Source organism: Bufo bufo, chromosome 1, assembly GCF_905171765.1.
Source record: "Bufo bufo chromosome 1, aBufBuf1.1, whole genome shotgun sequence".
Lineage (NCBI taxonomy): Eukaryota > Metazoa > Chordata > Amphibia > Anura > Bufonidae > Bufo > Bufo bufo.
In genome coordinates, this window is record NC_053389.1 from 753,009,330 (window position 1) to 753,029,962 (window position 20,633).

The 20,633-nt window shown below is 41.0% G+C and overlaps 1 protein-coding gene across 2 annotated transcripts; it reads right to left on the bottom strand.

Annotated features, from left to right (window-relative positions):
- Positions 1-2,146: 2,146 nt before the first annotated feature.
- On the bottom strand, positions 2,147-19,845 carry NEURL3 (neuralized E3 ubiquitin protein ligase 3). Of its 2 annotated transcripts, XM_040414489.1 has the most exons (4): positions 19,766-19,845; positions 11,633-12,100; positions 11,471-11,518; positions 2,147-4,701 (listed from the first exon to the last, which is right to left on the bottom strand). In XM_040414489.1, exons 1-4 carry the CDS (start codon positions 19,794-19,796, stop codon positions 4,361-4,363), a joined length of 888 nt encoding a protein of 295 aa, XP_040270423.1. In that variant the 5' UTR covers positions 19,797-19,845; the 3' UTR covers positions 2,147-4,360. The 2 variants fall into 2 exon arrangements, with proteins under 2 accessions (XP_040270423.1, XP_040270424.1); XM_040414490.1 differs by lacking the exon at positions 11,471-11,518.
- Between the last annotated feature and the right edge of the window lie 788 nt (positions 19,846-20,633).

The following is a 20,633-nucleotide window of genomic DNA, read 5'->3' on the forward strand; positions in this document are numbered from 1 at the left end:
AGTAAGCTTGGTTCTGTTACTGTAACTATGCAGTAAACTTGGGTCTGTTACCTTATCTATGTAATAAGCTTGATTTTGGAACCGTAAAAGTTCTGTTACCATATCTGTGTAGTATGCTTGATTTGGTACTGTATCTAGGTTATGACACTGTATCTAGGCATAAGATCATTTTTCAAAACTTTATATAAATAAATAGAATGTTTGGGGGCTACGCGCATCATACAGCCCAGTTCCCATGGCATCATTAATGAACTCCCACAAAAAAATTTAATGTCTGACCTGTTAGAAAGGTACATGATTAGAGTTGAGCGCGGTTACATCAGCGCAGGTCCTGCTGAATGAAGATAAAAGGACCTTCTATCTTCATTCAGCAGGACCTGCGGTGATGTCACTGTGCTCACCACGTGGTGAGGGCGGTGACGTCACCGCAGGTCCTTTTGCAGGTCCAGAAGAAAAGAAGATACCGGCTGCGCGGTCAAGTGGATGAGGTGAGTTTTTTTTTTATTTTTAACCCCTCAATAGACATTTTATTTAGCATTCTTTTTTAAGCATGCTATTATTTTCCGTTATAACCATGTTATAACGGAAAATAATAAAGTTAAGTTCGGGTCCCCATTGACTTAAATTGGGGCCGGGTTCAGGGTGAAGTTCGGGTCCCAAACTTGACTTGAAGTTCAGCCGAACCCGAACTTCCACGGGTCCGCTCAACCCTATACATGATGTAATCTGTAGTGAATGTAATCTTCTTATCAGAGACTGTATTTCTGAGTTACACCTCCCTTATGCTTCTCACTTGTGTCATGTGACCAGCAATCAGACTCTCCAAATAACATAGCTTCTTATGCGTGGACAGGAAGTCAGTTTCTCTATGTATCCCTATGAGAGCCTCAATGTCAGTCTCACAGGAATGAATAGAGAAGTAACTGACTTCCTGTCCTGTGTCAGTTGGAAATCAGAGTGTTGGTCAGATGACACAGCTAAGGATCAGAAGGGAGGTTATAACTCACAAATACAGTCACTGATGAGAAGATAACATTCACTACAGATTTCATCATGTACCTTTCTAGCAGGTCAGATGATAAATTCACCATGTAATTCACCTTTTTGCTGTCTCTGGCAAAACTGGAACCTCACAAATAACATGTTTTGTTCATGCACTTTTCTATTAAAGTTTTTTTTTTTAGATTAATCCTCTGGCTAGGTCATCAGTATCTGATCAGTGGGGGTACGACACCCGGGACCCCTGCTGATTGGTGAGGGTCCTGGGTGTTGGACTTCAACCGATCAAATACTGATGACCTATCCAAAGTAAAAAAAAAAATCTCGGAAAACCCCTTTAATTCAGTGTTAATCACTTAGGGTCCTTTTACATGATAAGAGCATGTCGATTGGTGCTTAAGTCCTGTATACATGCAGCAGCCATTGGACTATGTTCATTCATTGCCATACAGTTTTCATTTGTTGGCAGCACATACTGTACATTTTCTACATAGGGCATTGTTTTGTGGACAAATTGTGATTTTTGGTGCCACATGATTGACCTCACCATGAAGTGCCAGCGACCCTGGCCCAGAAGCCTAAGCAGGGTTCCTCTGCCAGTATTGGGACCTAGAAGCTTCAAGTTGCGCTTCTAATGAGTAGTCAATGAAAGAATGGTCGCATCTCTTGTCTATATCTCCCAGTTCTTTTAGACCAGGGGTGCACAACCTGCGACCCAGGGGCCACATGCGGCCCTTGATACCATTCTGTGTGGCCCTCAACCATCTGGTAACAGACATGTATGTCTATGTTTCGTGACTGCTCGAATGTATTTTTCATGAATTCTCCAATTAGATGTGGGTCCTGGAACTGTAACTAGATATTAATGTTATATACTGTATGTTTAATAATGCCATAAATACAGTATTTAAGTTGTTAATACCTCTTTAAATTTTATTTTTGGCCCTTGACGTTGGTTCAGTCTGACAATGTGGCCCCCAACCAGAAAACGTTGTGCACACCTGTTTTAGACTGACGAAATATAACTCATGAAGACTTTAGAAAATAAAATTGGTGATATCTAGCAAGACAAACAATATTAGGCAAAAGAGAACTTTCATTGAAAATAATTATATTTTTTTGTATAAAAAAATAAAATCTTTATTCATCTGTTAAAAAAATCATATGTCTTACAACATTGATACAATGACTGATTAGTTCTCAATAATACAATGTTAGCTTGACATAATTTTTGTACAAAGTTGGAAAAAATATATAAATCACATTTTGGACATTTCACGTTTTGCACATTCCCCAAAATATAGGTTTTTATTCACAGCTTGGATACCTACAGTTTTCCCTTCTCTTTTTAAATTAACTTATACAAATAGTTCAAAAGATTTTAGCTTGTTTTATCTATATTCAAACCTTCACAGTTTGAGTATTCTTTCCCTTGTTTATTCTGCTCCCTGTCTACTTACGGTACACACTTTTTGCCTGTTCTGCAACTTTTTGTAAATTCATTTTCTTTGTCACATTTATCAGGCCCTTCTTCCATCTTTATACCTACTTGTACTTTACTCTTATCCTAATGTTTTTTTTTCACATTTCACTTTTCCATTACCCTTTTTCCACTATCCCTTAAGGTGTAACAAGAAGGACTACTGCAAAGGGTTAATTATTGCCAAATGTTATTGAATTTAATGTTGTGATTTGTTATGTATATTTACTCAATAGCAATGTATAAGGCAACCAAACAGTAAACAAATTGGCACACTGTTTAGGTTACCAGGGTGATGAACCCAGTCCGCACTATAAGTCCAGAGAACCTATTTCTCTGAGACTAAAGCTGTCAAAAATGTTGCTTTATTACCAGAGGACACCTGAGAGAAAGAGACCAGTCATTTTAGACAGTCCAGAACCATCCAGGCTGTGCAAGCTTCAGACAGCAAGGTATTTGTTTGTTTATAGCAGAAGGGCTTTGCTGCTGTGGAAATGATTATTGCCTCTGGCACCTATCACACTTTAGTATGGACTGGCCATCTGTATCTAAGGTTTCTGCACCCCTCAGCCGGGGAAACTGCAGAATGAGTTAGTAAGAACAGTATAGCATGCCTGTGGTTACCTTTGGAAAATACTAAAATGTTTGGAGTCAGACTCGGGAAATACTACATGTACAATAATTGCTGCTGCCTCTATACTGCTATTGAGATAAGATTGTACTTTGATGTGCTTTGGAATTGTTCCCTTGCTACTATATGTACTACTACTACTATCATCCATTCACTAAAGAGTCTGCTATCTGTTGCAATCAACCGGCCTAGTTATTGACTCTAGCACCCATAGCCCAAACCATGCACCATCAAGGGCACCCCCAACTACTAGCAAGCAGGAGCCCTAAGAAAGTGTGCACCTTCTAGTCAGTCCCTGCTCCTTGGGACAGCCAGAGGGGGAGATTGCCAATATGAACTGTAATACCACCCTCAGAGCCACAACTACTACCACTCTCATCGTCCACACACTCCCCTGTTAGTTGCTGCAGTAGCAGTCACACCCTTCGCCCTGGTGCCATAGTTGGCCTAAAGGCCTATCTGTTGCATAAGATAAGACTAGTAATATATGGTACATGGTAGGTAGGAAACTTTAACAGGTTTTGCATCGGGGCCCAGGAGATTTTTTGGACGCCTTTGTTTGTGTTATTCCGCATTTTCACTTCTTCCTGACTTTCCTTCATGCCGCCCAATAGATGTCTATCTGTTATATTTCTATTCCTTTCTCTGGCCTTCTTTCTTCTTATTATTTGCTTTCCTTTTCTAATTTCTGTCTATTACCTACCTCTTACTCACTATCAGACTTTTTTTTCTGCCTTTACCAACATGTATTCTGGATCTGTGTGATACGGATCTCAGATATGGTCATGTGCGTATCCATAGGACCACATTCACTGCGCATATGCCAAAAGAGTTTCCCTTCATCATAAATCACACCAATATGTTTTTACTGTAGGGAACATCATGGCACTGTTCCGTAAAGAGACCACCTGGTATGCGTTTTGGCTTTTTTTTTTACTATGGGATCGTAAGGACGACATACCGCTGTCTGCCTATATGTTGCACAAGAAATCTCCTCAACATATACCTTTGATGGAAAGCTCAAATGAAGTGTGAACATAGCCTTTTACAAAAAATTCCAGTGTTCTACAACATCAAGTAAAATTGGTTGCCACAATGTCATCCAGATAGCCACCATTACTTTGGATGTTACACTGTAAGATCATGCTGTTTGACCGGTAGGAAAGTAAAGTGGGTAGATGGTAAGACAGTCTTTCACACGGACACAATCACGAAAACTGTCCTGATGTCCCATAAGATAGCAACAACGATCAGCTACCATCGTTGGCAAGCAGATGACTTTCTCTGAGTCCTTGGGCTACAATGATTCTTTGACGGCACAATGGGCAGGTATTTTTCTGTCCTCTTATTTTTAGAACACATTCTTTGCAGAAGGAGCTGTGTCTGCAAGGTAGAAGCAAAGTGTCCGCCATACTGTCCTGACAAATCACACAGACAGGTTCCTCTTCTGTAAACATTTTTAACTCTGTCACTTTTGTTCTTAGATGCAGTTTTATCGACATTTCCATAAATTGTTCAGAGCTAGGAGGCTGAAAAGGTTTGATCTTTGTCACAGTTGCTCCAGAGTGATCTGAACCCAAATTTTGAGGCTCTGTAGGCAAAATAAGAAAAAACGAGGTTGGTATTCATGTTAAGCATAGAAATATATGTTATAATCTGTGTTCAAATTCCCCCTATTGACTTATAATGAAAACCTTGAAGCCTCCATCAGGAAATCAAAACCAGAGGCAGAAGAACTAGTCTATGGTGCCAGTGGCATACTGCCAATATAGGCAGACCACACATCTGCTATGGGGCCACAGAGCGCAAGGAAGGCCCTACCCACTTTACTTCTGGGGCCATGCTTGCTTCCCCTATGCTCAGTCAGCGCCTAGGAGTGGGGAATTTCCGAGCTTAGGAGTCCCTGCTCTGACTCCATATATGGAGTCAGTGTTATGAAGTGAAAGGGGTATTCCAAAGCATGGTCACTATGCTTGGGGGACACCCTGTGCATACAAGTCTAATTTAGACTCTATTTTTGAAATGTTTCTGGATGATTCAAACTCACAACCATCTACATTAAAGACAAGAACCTTAACCATTGGGCTATAGAGCTCAGTGCTAAGTCATTGCTGAAAAACCTCATAGAAGTTTCTCTTGTGTCATACAAGAGAAACTTCTATGAGGTTTTTAATACAAGAGAAACTTCTATGAGGTTTTTCAGCAAAGACCTAGCTTTAAGATCTATATCCCAGTGGTTAAAGGGCTTCTGTCACCCCACTAAACTCATTTTTTTTTTTGGTGTACTTATAATCCCTCTTCTGCCATATTGCCATACATTATGTTATTAATAATTTTTGTTCAGTAGATTTAGCAAAAAACTTACTTTTATGATATGCTAATTACCTTTTTACCAGCAAGTAGGGCGTCTACTTGCTGGTAGCAGCCGCAGAAAACTGCCCCCTCCTTCTGTTGATTGACAGGGCCAGCCGCGATCTCCTCCTCCGGCCAGCCCTGTCAGCATTTCAAAAATCGCGCGCCTGTGTTGATTCGGCACAGGCGCTCTGAGATAAGAAGGCTCGTCTCCTTTTCTGCGGCTGCTACCAGCAAGTAGACGCCCTACTTGCTGGTAGAAAGGTAATTAGCATATCATAAAAGTAAGTTTTTTGCTAAATCTACTGAACGAAAATTATTAATAACATAATGTATGGCAATATAGCAGGATAGGGATTATAAGTATACAAAAAAAAAAAAATGAGTTTAGTGGGGTGACAGAAGCCCTTTAAGGTTCTTGCCTTTAATGTAGATGGTTGTAAGTTCAAATCCCCACAGAAACATTTTAAAATAGAGTCTAAATAAAGCTTAAATACACAGGACTCACTTCATAAATTTTTTTTTTCTTTTCATCGCGATATTCTGACCCTCAGAACTTTTTTATAGTTATATCTACGGAGATGTATGGGGGCTCTTTTTTATGGGACGATCTGTCATTTTTGACAATACCATTTTGGGGTGTGTATGACTTGATCACTTTTTATTCAATTTTCTTGAGAGATATAGTAATGAAAAAAAACGCGAATCGGCCCATATGGGCTAACTTTATAGCTGTATGGGCGTTTTCGCATGCGGCGATGCCCATAATGCAATTTTTTTTTTGTTTCTTTTTATTTTGGGGAATGGGGGTGATTTTAATTAAAACATTTTTTTTTTTTAAACTTATATATATTTTTTTTTGCTTTTTGTTACAATCATCAGATGTAAATTGCTCCATTAGTCTGTATACAAATCACTATATCACAGTTCAGTGCTGCCACCTAGTGGCCTAAACTGGGATATACTAATAATGAGCCTGGAAGCCTAGTACAGGCTGTGGCTTATTTATAGAACATCGTGCTTTTCCCGATCTCCGCTGAGGGAAAGCGCGCCTGAAGAGGAATTACACACTTCCGGTTTTTAACACTCTCAGATGCCGTGAGTGAGGGGAACTCATTGCTGTCAGGGGAGGGGGCATGTGGCGTATTCTGGGGCCATAAGGGTGAAGAACTGTTGCATTTTGGGGGGCATAATAGGGGTTTGATAACCCTTTTAACCATCAAAATACCGGAGGTTTTTTCATTTTTTCATTTTCATTTTTCTTCCCTATATTCCTTGAGCCATAACTTTTTATTTTTCCGTTCACATATCCATATGAGGGCTTATTTTTTGCTGTTCAAGTTGTACTTTTCTATGGCATACAATGTAATGAGAAGCAGGCAAAACATTCCAAATGGGGTGGAATAGAAAAAAAACAACAACAATTCCTCCACCGTTTTACAGGTTTTGTTCTTACAGTGTTTACTTTTCAGCAAAACTGACCTGTTACCTTCATTCTCTGGGTCAGTGGGAATACAAAGGGGGTGTGGCAGGGGAGGAGCCAGGACAGGTGGTGGGATGGGCCAGGATGGGTAATGGGCAGAGTAAGGGGGCCCAATTCAGATTCTTTCTATGGGGCCCAATGATTTCTATGTACGCCCCTGTATGGTGCTTTTCACTTTACTATTTTCCATCACAGCTTCTGGCACTATTGAGGGCAATAATAGTGTCCCCATAGAAACCTGCAGTGCTGTAGTGAGACCTCTACCCCCATTTGTTCCACCCTTCCACATAAACTGCTAGAGAGTGTACTATTTTTCCCCATGTTAGATGGCAGTATAAAAGCCATATAAAAATATGTATAAAATATTACCTCATTCATCTACAAGTTTTAAACACATCCAGGGAATTCCTATGTACTAACTGCATGAATGTTTTAATATGACTAATGTCTGGATTGGACGTGCCCATGGCCGAAGCAGAGATGAAACAGTGTACCATGTATAAATACACTACTCACAAAAAGTTAATGATATTTGGCTTGAGTGTGAAATTTCAGGATGAACCTAAAATGCACTCTAACCTTTACAAGTGAACTTATTGTGACCTACTCTAAACTTTTGAACATGTTGCACATGTCCATCTGTTCAATGTTTCAGTACTTTTTGCATAACTTGCTGTTCTGTAAAAAGGAGTTTAAAGGAGTTATTCAAACTGTAAAACATGCCCGCCAATGCCTGGACCCATCATATAGATAGTACATTCCCTGCTCCTCGGCACCCGCGACGCTCCTGTTCCCCGCACGGCCGCCGCTGCATCTCCCCATCGCCTGAAAAGGAGATGAAGCGGCAGATGTGTGGGGATCAGGAGCGACGCAGCTGCCAGGGCTCAGGGTAAGTATAATGTATATGAGGAGCCCGGGCATTGGGGGGGCCTGCTTTATAGTTTGGTTAACTCTAACGGCAAAATTCACAACAGGTGTTTTGATCACTGAATCGCCCAATAAATTTCCTGGTTCAATTAGAATTGGTATTTAAACAGTCCTCCTCATCATGCTGTTCACATTTTTGACATCATGAGACCAAGACGACACCTAACAATTGATCAACAATACCTCGCTATTGCGAGGCTTCAAACAGGATGTTCTCAGACGGAAGTGGCCTCTGAGTTTAGAGTGTCACAGAGTCTCATCAGCAGGTTGGAACAGAGATAAAGAGAGACTGGAAGAGTCACAGAAAGGCATAGAAGTGGACAACCTTTGGCCACATCCCACACTGATCACCGCTTCATTGTGAACAATGCCCTGTGGAATCGGATGAGGAATACCATACAACTCCAGGCACATTTAAGGGAGGTGAGAGGCACCGAAGTGAAATTATTTACATCAGCGTGGTCTGCGTGCTAGATGACCTGCAAGGGTACGTGACCACAGGCGTCATCGTCTTGCATGGGCCAGGGAGCAATTACGTTGGACGAGGGACCTGTGGGCAGAAATGATGGCTGCCAACAATGTTGGAGACGTCAAGGAGAGCGCTATGCATCAACCACTGTTTGCCTTTGGTGGCGGTGGTGTTAAAGTGCGGGCAGGTGTGTCTAGTCAATACAGAACTGCCCTATACTTTGTGAATGGCACAGTGACAAGCCCATACTACTTGAACAATATCATTAATCCAGTCATTGTGCCTCTGAATGAACAACACAGGCCTAATGTCATCTTCATGGACTACAACGCACCAGCTCATCGAGGTCGCACCATAAGGGAACAGCTGCTGGAGACTGGGGTACCTCAAATGGAGCGACCGGCACTTTCTCCAGACCTGAATCCCATTAAAAACCTATGGTATCAGCTGAGTCGACGTGTAGAGGCTCGTAACTCTGTACCCCAGAACCTGAGGGCCACCCTTCGAGAAGAGTGGGATGCCATGCCTCAGCTGACAATAATTCAACTGGTTAGGCTATAATTGATGCTCAAGGCCAAATGACAAGTTATTGAGATACTGACATTTTTGTGGGGGTATACCCACCACTGGTGTTAGCTTTAGTGTCAATAAATTGTTTGAGATGAGGAAAACACCATTGCTGCTCCTACTTAAATGCCCTACTTTCATGATATAATATCACTGTAGCGTAAACTTTTTACTTTTTCTATAAATTTCACTCAGAAGCCAAATATCCCTAACTTTTTGTGAGTAGTGTATATGGGATTGCAATTGATTTCAGGAGATTGGGGTGGTATGCTAAATTATTCTTTGTTGTACTTTTCTGTTTTTTATACATGACTAATGAGTGAATTTCATGATGCATAATCATAATTAAGGTTAAAATAGACTGGCTTAATCTAAATTATTTCTTGATGTATACGATAGACCATGGGCACTACAGGTGACACTGGAGGACAGAAGTGTAAATCTCCTTTATGTAGTTGCTTTCAGTAATTTCTTTAACTTCTACAAAGAATATGCCCACAAAGCCCCCTCCGTCATAATTTATGTTGTCACAAAGTCTTTGTTAGAAGGAAGGGTAAAGTCACTTGCTATGTGGGTGGAATAATTGCCTATATTGTTGGGTTTGAGCTTATGGCTGAACTCCTGATGCTTGGTTATGTAAGTGGAGTTTATGCTATTAATTGTTATTGCTTAAATGAAAGCTTTAATAAAGAAAGCAGTGGACATTATCGCCCATCCAGCGAAGTGTCAAGTGGTTATTTTATCATATTTGTCTGGGAGTTCAAGGCTATGATTGTATTATGTTGTATAATCCCACGTTGTACATGGCTAATAATAGGTTGTCACCATACACTGTATAGCGGCAGTTTCTGACATGTCATTGATAAAATATCATCTTGGGAGAACTTAAAGGGGTTTTTAAAATGTATAGCCTATCATTAGAACAGAACAACTTTTAGTAGTGTGCATGCTGGGTACTGCAACTTTGTCTCATTTACTTCTTTGGAGAAAGAGGAAATTGTTGCCTCATGCTCTTATTAGGCCCAGAAAGCTTCAAAACCAACAGATCTACAGAAAGAGAAGGAGAGAAAGAGTCGAAGATAAAGGAGAACTTAGAATTTGCATGGCCAAGCATGGGAGTCAGCAAGGTAACATGCTAATACAGCCATTCAGACTTCGCTGCAGTGAAGGACACTATTAAGACACCCATTACACTTGGACACGTCCTAGCCAGACGTGCCTTCAAAAACCTTGTATCCCACAGCGGACACTTCAGCCACCATACTACCATTACCATGCCATTATACAGAGAGAGACTTTAGCAAGGTAGTGTACAAAGAGGGGCATAACTTCCACCCTTGCCCAAATTTATACAAAACCATCTGGGAGAGAATTGCACTGTATACAGTTGGAACTATATCTGCTATAATTGGATATACTACAACTCCCATTTTGCACTACACTAAAGACAGGCATTAATTCTTCTACCACTGGCTTCGTTTTCCGACTACTACAGCATACGCAGGCCATTGCACTTTAAAGCCACTGTGATTGACTATGATAACCAGAGCCACTAGCACTCCTATCTTGAAGCTCCTCCTGGGTCTCTCCATTACTGCTTGGTAGGGGTCTGTGCATCTGTACCCCAACAATCCTAGCATCATATAAGTCTCAATGATATGCCATAGTTGTATAAGTTACATACACAAAGAGCTATACAATAAGTATATACATGGTAGTAGTCCGCTATCCATTAGACAATGGTTCAATTACTATTTGACTAGACTAGAGGGACAAAACTGGACAGGACCAATTCTAGTGTCCAGGGCAACATAATATTGGAGGTCCAAAGACCATGATCTGGTAGATGTTGTGATACATTTTTTCTGTTACTATTTCATATGCAGTAAGTGCATGAAGGAGTATGTAGGGTATGGTAAGCATTTGTGTGTGCACATATGTAGTGAGTTTGTCCTGAATACGTGTATTTAATGAGTATGTATGTGTGCTCACATGTAGCTAGGGTGTGGCTACATGTGTTTACATGCTTATATATATGGAGTGTATGAGTTTATTTACCGATACTACATACATGTGTGGGTGGCTGTGATTTTGGCACTAGGGCTTATTGTTATTCCTTGTCTGGACCTCTTAGTAGTGAACGGAAAGAGGATCTAGCTGTTAGCAGTTCATAGCTTTCCTGTAATATCATAGTATTAGAAGGTATGGCTGGCTTTTTTTGTCTAAAGTGTATGTGACACATCTGAAATCAATTATCAATGAGCAATCCATACTGGACCAGTAGAACCAGTCAGGAGAGCAATATTTTCAATTGTAATTATAGAGATGCTCTGATTGTTCCGACATTCCTAATGTATGGTCTCATAAGTAACTGCCATACAGTCTAGCCTACAGTTGGCTTCTGCTGACAGGATGGAGGAGCTGGATTAGGAGTTGTAAAACAGGAAAAGGGTGTGATACCCTGGACATGACATACAAGATTTATGGAAAACTGCAGCTAATTTCTCATTGTATTGAACACCACGATAAATTAATTTTTTACATTGATAAAAGTAAACTAACCTGTATCGCCAGGACAACAACATGGAAAATACAGCTGCTGCTTCGCATCTAAAAAATACAAAATTTCCCAGAAATGTTTTTTAAAATTGAAAATCTCTTACTACTATTATAAATGAAGTGATATGATTATAGGTATGCTGGTTGATAATATAGACCACTCACCCAGAAGCTGTAAAGCCTTGGTTTGACCATAGACGTCTATCATGATCCAGAGTGGTGTCTTCTTTGGTAAACCAGAGAACAACAGCTTTGGCTTTAAAAATCCCCTCTTCTTAAAAAGTACTTGACCTTTGTGGTTTACCCAAAAGCAAATTTCCTCGCCCTCCATGCACAGATGCTCTGGAATCCCCATACCCCAGAAATCAGGACTATCGGTAAGGTAAGGACAGGCAAATGGCGGTAGAGAGGTAGAGTCAATGTTGCTGGGGTTCATAGAGGTAAAGCCAACTCGTAGAGCTCCATACCATCGCTCCTCAACTTCCAGAATTCTTATCCAGACTTTTTCTCTTGGAAGAAGAGGACGACTTGAGAAGATAATTCCATCCTGGAAGCTGTAGCCTCTTTTAGCCCGATGAAGGCAACTGCCTAGGTGGATATTTCTGCCCTTAGCAAGGGGATGAAAAGATAGAGCTAAAGATGGAAACAAGAACATGAGTCAATAAATGTAATAGTTGTAGTTATTTCTATTTTTAAGGTGCATAATACCCCCCAAATTTCAGACCCTCAACACTGTGTTTAGAAAATGGAGCTGGATTATGTGGTGTCAAAGATTTACCAGATGTGATTCAGGTTATAGTGAGCTAAGAAACATAATGTATTGATATCACGCTATAACAGGTACACCCACGTTAAAAAAATACTTCGACCTCGGTCCACACCATTCCTGGCAATATATAAATCTTCTGTAGCGTTTCATGGTTCTGTAGTATGAGTAAGGGACCATAAACCTTGCACTTTACCCTTGTCCTATAAATAAACTACTGTCGTTTTGTGAATTATGTGCTATATAATAGTAAAACGGGTCATGTGCCATGATATCAGAGACAAAGGTAGAGAGACCGTCACAGGGGAGATTTATCAAAACTGTGCTAAGGAAAACTAATGTTGTTGCCCATAGCAACCAATCAGATTTATCCTTTCAATTTTCAAAAGGAGCTCTGAAAATGAAAGGTGGAACCTGATTGGTTGCTATGGGCAACTAAGTTGGTGATCCTTTGCACCAGTTTTGATAAACTTCCTTCAGTGTCTTTTTATGTACCACATACATGTCAACGTTATATGTCACCAAAAGACAAAATAGAGTAGAAATACAAAAAGAAGAAAGATAGATAGATATGAGATAGATGATAGATAGATAGATAGATAGATGATAGATCGATAGATAGATAGATAGATAGATAGATAGATAGATAGATAGATAGATAGATAGATAGGAGATAGATATATAGATAGATAGATATGAGATAGATGATAGATAGATAGATAGATAGATAGATAGATAGATAGATAGATAGATAAGAGACCTTGGATCAAGATCGTATATACTGGTACACACATTTTCATTCTTTTGAATGGAATGCAGCCTTTTTCCAGGTATATAGATAGATGAAAGATATAAAATAGATAGATAGATAGATGTCCTAACCCTTTTATACATATCATGGCAAACAGATCCTTTCTTGCCATGGTTTGGAAAATAAACTATGCTGCATGAATGGGAGAGGGTTCACACATGGTTGTTGGCGTGGCCTCCACACACAAATGCACATACCAAAAAACGTTCTTTCAGGACGAGGCCTAACATCTAACACCCTATGGAGTATAATCAGCACATGTAGATGTATTTCCTCTTCAATGCCAGTAATGCATTGTGACATAGCCCGATATAACTCCGATTCTTTCCACATGCAGATGGTATTGTACAGATTTAGCAAAATCTATCTTGACACACAGCATCAAATATACCGGTGCAGCAAACTTTAAACTTTTCAATGGCTTCTGCTCTGTTGTGTCAATTTAAAGTTTGCGGCAACAGTGTATTTAACGTTTGCTGCCTCTGTAGATAAATCATATCTGCTCAAACACAAAGGCGCACAAATTCCCATGTCCAGCGAATCCATTATCTATGTAGACATCCTTTGTAGACTGGGGCCTGTAGGCACTCAACGTGAGTATTCTCAAAGAATACCTTTTATTTCTACCTTCTGTGAAGCAAGCTCACATGTCAATAAAATAATTAACAAACACTGGTCAATTCTCAAAACTGAGCATAAAAACATTCCTGAATTCTGCAATAGACCACTCACTTCTTACAAAAGAGCTCGTAACATAAAAGACAGATTAGTCAAAAATGATATAGGCTCACAAAAAAGTACACGTCAACTACTTTTGGCCCCTAAAAAAACTGGAAGTTACCCGTGCCTTCACTGTGTAAACTGTAAATACATGGTGAAGGGACGGGAATTTATCCACCCACAAACTGGGATCTCTTACCCCCTTAAATTTTATTTGACCTGTGACTCGAGTTTTGTGATTTATGTTTTATGGTGCCCCTGTAAATTATTATACGTGGGTGAAACCACATGTGATTTCAAGTCCCGGTTCAATCAACATCAATTTTCCATACGGAAAAAACGTAAAGACCTGCCTGTCTCACAACACTTCGCGGCCATGGAACATGTTGAAGGAGATCTCAAGTTTATGATCCTGGATCATGTTCCGTTACCGCAGACTGGTGGTGACCGTATCAAAATGCTCAAAAAACGCGAGTCCGAATGGATTTTTAAGCTACAATCCATTCGTCCGATGGGCTTGAATGTAGAATACAGGCCATGGCTTTTCATATGATTCCCTTTGGCTTTGTCCTTGTCGGCTTAAGTGTTGAAAAAACAGTTTTCTTGTTTTTAATGAATATATTTGGATAATATATTTTTTTATTGTTTCACTTTTCAGGACCTATTGCTGGATGGGCTTAGCTCAGCGGGAGGCGTGATGCTTACTTTAAACATGTGTGGCTTATTCCTGGATTACTGCTTATTATACTGTTAATTACAGCTATATTTACTATTGTCACTGGCATACTTAGAAAGTTACTGTGCAGGATTCCCACCCGTTAAGGGGTTAACTGTGACGAGCATAGTGGGAGGGTGATGGCTGCCGCTGTTTCACCTTCCCCCTTTTCTGTGCCCGTTGACGCCGGACGACAGCGCATCGCAAGATGGCATGTCGCCCGACCACATACCCTGGGTGTTCTATCCGTGTACTGCCACAGAATTTCTTGTTTTGTTGTTGGTTTTACCTTTACTTACGGCATTGTTATGTTACGTTGCCGCGTCACGTGACGCTTCACTAGGTGATCATGTGTTTGACCTACAGTGACGTCACAGACATGCGCAGTAGCAGTTCCGGGACGCCACTTCCATGCGGCGCATCACGCTACAGTTCATCCTCCCACCATCAAGCACGCCCCACTCCATGTTCGGTCCTGTCAACATCACATATTCACAGGTGATAATGATTCACTATTAATTGCCACTTTTGTATTTTTACTGTATTTATGACTAGTTTGTATACCTGGAAGCCTTATGTACGCCGATTACGGCTTTGAGTTTAACTACCTTCCGGGCTTGTCACATTTGTATTTTTCTGATATTTACTATATCTTCTGTATTTTGTATTTTTTATCGATTGCCACTTGTGTATGTTAATTGACTATGACTGCATAAAATGCTCACAGTTCCCACAATGCTGTATTGCTTGAGAATGGTCCCAGTAAGCGGACCGAAACGTCGCACAGGTGAATAAAGGGTCCCACTTTTTTCACCAAACGGATGTGCTGCGGTGTCTTTCTTTATTCTATATTGTACACCTTGGTAAGGTGTTTATCGCCGCTGGCACCCACACCCGACCACCAGGAGTGCTGCCCTGATTTCTTTTCCTAGATAGATAGATAGATAGATATGAGATAGATGATAGATAGATAGATAAGAGACCTTGGATCAAGATCGTATATACTGGTACACACATTTTCATTCTTTTGAATGGAATGCAGCCTTTTTCCAGGTATATAGATAGATATAAGATAAATAATAGATAGATAGATAGATAGATAGATAATAGATAGATAGATAGATATGAGATAGAGAGATAGATAGATAGATAGATAGATAGATAGATAGATAGATAGATAGATAGATAGATGTCCTAACCCTTTTATACATATCATGGCAAACAGATCCTTTCTTGCATTGGTTTGGAAAATAAACTATGCTGCATGAATGGGAGAGGGTTCACACATGGTTGTTGGCGTGGCCTCCACACACAAATGCACATACCAAAAAACGTTCTTTCAGGACGAGGCCTAACATCTAACACCCTATGGAGTATAATCAGCACATGTAGATGTATTTCCTCTTCAATGCCAGTAATGCATTGTGACATAGCCCAATATAACTCCGATTCTTTCCACATGCAGATGGTATTGTACAGATTTAGCAAAATCTATCTTGACACACAGCATCAAATATACCGGTGCAGCAAACTTTAAACTTTTCAATGGCTTCTGCTCTGTTGTGTCAATTTAAAGTTTGCGGCAACAGTGTATTTAACGTTTGCTGCCTCTGTAGATAAATCATATCTGCTCAAACACAAAGGCGCACAAATTCCCATGTCCAGCGAATCCATTATCTATGTAGACATCCTTTGTAGACTGGGGCCTATTGAAGCGCACTGTATAGTAGGTATCCATGCTTCCTTGCCGTTCAGCAAAGTTCTCCAGGATAGTCACCTCAAACATAACCTCTGTTCAATACACGCACTGCACTAAACGCCGGATCTAAGAGCTTAGAGTCTCCCTGGACACTCTGCTCAGTTGGCACCAGGTCGACTGCCGGATATTGTGTGAGTTGGAAACTACAAGAGGAAATATAAAACTGAATGAAGTCCGATCAAACCATGTGACTGGCTGCTGTAATACCTTCCTCGCTGCCGCCTTCGTCAGTCGCTGCCAACAATATAACTAAGAAATAAGTAGGCAGCACTGGTGCCAGCTTCTAACTTCTAGAAATCAGACAATGGCCATTATGTGTTATTTACTAAGACCATTCACTGGAGGTAAATTGAAATAATCGCATATTTATGGTTGTTTTGAATTTTAATATCTACAGTGTGTAAAACTGTTTCCCCATTTTACTCTATCTAACGTTATATCCGGAACCAGGAGGCAGGTGCTTCTTATCTGAGTAATATACTAATAGCCTGGGTTAATTATTAACTGCATGTCCCGAGTTTAGAGAATTACACTGGGCAGTGTTGGGCAACGAGAACGAAACCGCAGAACCATCAGTCATTCCTACTTCTTCTCTTACATTCTGGGGTGTTGTGCAACACTGATTTCTACTGCCAATTGTTGGGGTTTCATAACCATGAGCCTGTTATACCATTCCATCTCCTCCAGCCTGCTGAATTGTCTATGACACTTCTAATTACAAGCTTACATGGTGTTACTATATATATATATGCACCTCTTTTATTCATTGATGCAATGATTATTACTAGTGTGTCATTTTTTGCATTTCATGGACATGCTAACTAGAACTCATCACAGTCTGGTAGATTTATACAGAAACGGAAATTCGATCAGAGATCTGCAGGTTACTGGACCCTCTGAGCAGGGGTGCACCTAGCCTTTCTGCTGCCGGAAGCGCAAACTGAAACGGCGCCCCCCCCCCCCCCCCATGCCAATTTCTTAGCCTAACCCCTTTGCCACAGTGAAAGCTCTCATTGCCCATGGCTGCTTCCGCTGCCCACCTCTTGCCTCTACCTGGTGCTGCTTGAGGCGTTCGCCTCACCTGGCCTCATCGGCGGTGCACCCCTGCATTACAGACACCTCCTTTAGTATACATGCTAATTACAAGCCAAGGTCCACACCGATGTTTGTAAGTCCTTATTGTTGGTTACAATGTATGTAAAGAAACAAAACAGCGCCTCTATATGTGGCTCCTAGGGGACCTTATCTTGACAAAAATGTCTGTGGATAATGCATTTTAATGTTGCAGGTTGCCTAGAGTCAAGCTAGGTGAGGGACTAGCTGTGGTGGCTAACCTCCGGCACTACAGCTGTGGTAAAACTACGACTCCCAAGATGTACACTTGCTTGGCTGTTCTCAGAACTCCATAGAAATGAATGGAGCATGCTGGGAGTCGTAGTTTCACCACAGCTGGAGTGGATCCTAAAGCTGCCCATACACATTCAATAACTGTCGGCTGATAGTTATCTCTCACGACACCCTCTTGGCTTCCTTTTACACATTCACGTTTGGCCGAGAGAGTGGAGAAAGCTAATCCCAGACACTTCTGGAGGCGACTTATCCCCCGGGAGAACAAAAGGATCAGGTGAAAATATTAATTTCACCCGACCCCGACATTATCTGTGGGGGAGAGTTGGGAGCTCCCCACACACATTAGTGCGTCAGCCGAACCCACCGCTCTTGGCAAGTTTGGCCAACAAAAGACTACTTGTATGGCCAGCGTAAAGGGGTTGTCCGCTTTTTTGTATTGAGGAGCTATCCTCAGGATGGGGGGGTCTGACTCCTGGCACCCCCATCGATCAGCTGTTTGAAGGGAAAGCAGCGCTCTTACAAGAGATGCCTTCTCTGCTCTGTTTACCTGCTCGCCACAGCAATTGCAGTGGTGAGCAGTGTAATTACAAGTATGGCGTCCCCATTCACTTCTATGGGACGGCTGCGATCTGTTCAAATAAATAAGACGGAGTCATCCCCTAAGAGTGAATGGGGATGCCATACTTGTAATTACACTGCTTGCCGCAGCAGGCAGCGCTCGTATGAGTGCAGCAGTCTCTTCAAACAGCTGATGGACCCACGCCGATCTGGTATTGATGACCTGTCCTGAGGACAGGTCATCAATAGAAAAAAGTGGACAACCCCTTTAAGGGAATCCTCAAGTTCAATGCTCATCTTTCCTGATAAACACAAGGCTAATAAAAGTACCTGAAAATATAAAGAACAAATATATATATATATTACAGTTACAAGATACACAAGATAAGAATAGAGCAGATAGGCCCATACCATTTAAACCTTGCCATAGCTCTCTGCTCAGGCTATTGGAGGGGGGTTCGGATGAGGGGTTCCCCACTCTACAACTCCCCCGGAACTCAGCTAATAGAGAACATTCCTGGATGGGCAGCCCCCACATTTATGATGATCCTCAAGGGATAATGAGGTTTCATGATAAGACATTTCCTTTAAGAATACCTGTCACCCAGACCTGGATTGTATAAAAATGTGTACCATATCATGTATTACAAAGCAAAAATGGGGACTACTACAAATCCTGCTTACTTTGGAAAGAGCACACAGGGAAAGCAGCTGCCAGGAATTGTCCATACCTGTTAGGGTGCCTGCCCACGATGTGGATTACCTGCTGTTTTTCCACGCAGATTCTTGTGCTAAAAAACTGCAACGTAATACAGTACCAGCTAAGTGTATGAGATTAGAAAAATCTCATCTACACCTTGCTTTTTTTCTTTGGGGGGGGGAATTGACCTACCATGCAGATTTTGAAATCCACAGCATGTCATTTGTTGTTGCGCTTTTTTCTGCGGATTTCACCCTTTTCAATGGAAGGATGAGACCCGCGGAAAATCTGCATACAAGCTGCGCAAAAAACGCAATTATGTATTGCGGAAACACACAGAAATGTGCATGGAAATTCGTACACATTTCCCTGAACCCTAATATGTTTGATCCAACATGTCTGTTTCTCTATCCCCTTATATTTGCTATTTGTACACAGTATATTATGCAAATAAAAAGTAACCAGGATGAGTCTGGTCTTTTACCATAGCCTTGGATCTAATCAATGTACTCGAGAAGGATGCGCTCAAGACCGGTTGCACGTGACCATAATATGCATGTCCGTGCATGTCCACATCTGGACCAAGTGTAGTTCCACTGAACTAAACTTCAATCACCATTGAACCTTACAGGTATCTAGGTTCGGTTCTGTAGAAAGGCAGGGTTTGGTATATTGTGGACGTAATACAGATGCTAAAATGCCGCAATATTATGACCACATGAAAATACCCTGAATGGCAACACAACCACGGCTGAAGAACAATGCCACTGCAGAAGGAGAAGACAAGGCCAGATACCAGTGACAATGTCCGGTCATTCTTTTTATTTTTAAATCACAAATGCTAAGAATTTATTACTGATTCTATGAGGACACTTACAGAAGGAGTTAACCTGTCTCAGGCAGGCTTCGTAACACTCACCTTGAGCTGCTGAGCTGCAGGTTAGCCCCATGATTTAGAATGAAGAAATGACTACACAGAGACATGTGGCTTTGTGTTTATATCCAGACTAGTGGGCTGGTTTAGGGCTGGGACATTCCCCGACAACACCCTCTTTCCTTTCTCTTTTCGTTTCTCATAAATGGACGGAAAGTCCCAGATGAGGAAATGTAGAAGAAAGAGTTTTCATGTGACCAGGAGCCTGCTTGTCATTACAGATAGACTGTGAAAGGGTCAGGAAAATACTACTGAGATCTGCTGTAAAATATGACAACTACTGAAGCATACGGGCTGAAGGCACACGTGGAGCAGGAAACAATATGTTTTGTGTATGTGTGTTTATATACTGTATGTACTCATATGAGAATCTATCTAATATCTATCTACCTGTCTATCCAGGGATGCCTAACCTGCGGCGCTCCAGCTGTTGCAAAACTACAACTCCCAGCATGCCTGGACAGATTGCAGCTATTAGGGCATGCTGGGAGGTGTCGTTTTGCAACAGCTGGAGGGCGGCATGTTGTGCATCCCTGATCTATCTATGATCTATCTATCTATCTATCTATCTATCTATCTATCTATCTTCTATTTAAATTTAATTTCCCATGTCACTGTCTATCTCTATTTTTTTTTAAATCCTAAAACAGGAATAGGTGGCATCTCATTATCACATGCAGGATTAGAATGACAGATTATATATATACTTATATACTAGCAGAAGGACCCGGCTTTGCACGGGTATATTTCATGTATTTCATTTACATAGAAACATAGAATGTGTCGGCAGATAAGAACCATTTGGCCCCCATTTGGCCCATCTAGTCTGCCCAATATACTGAATACTATGGAT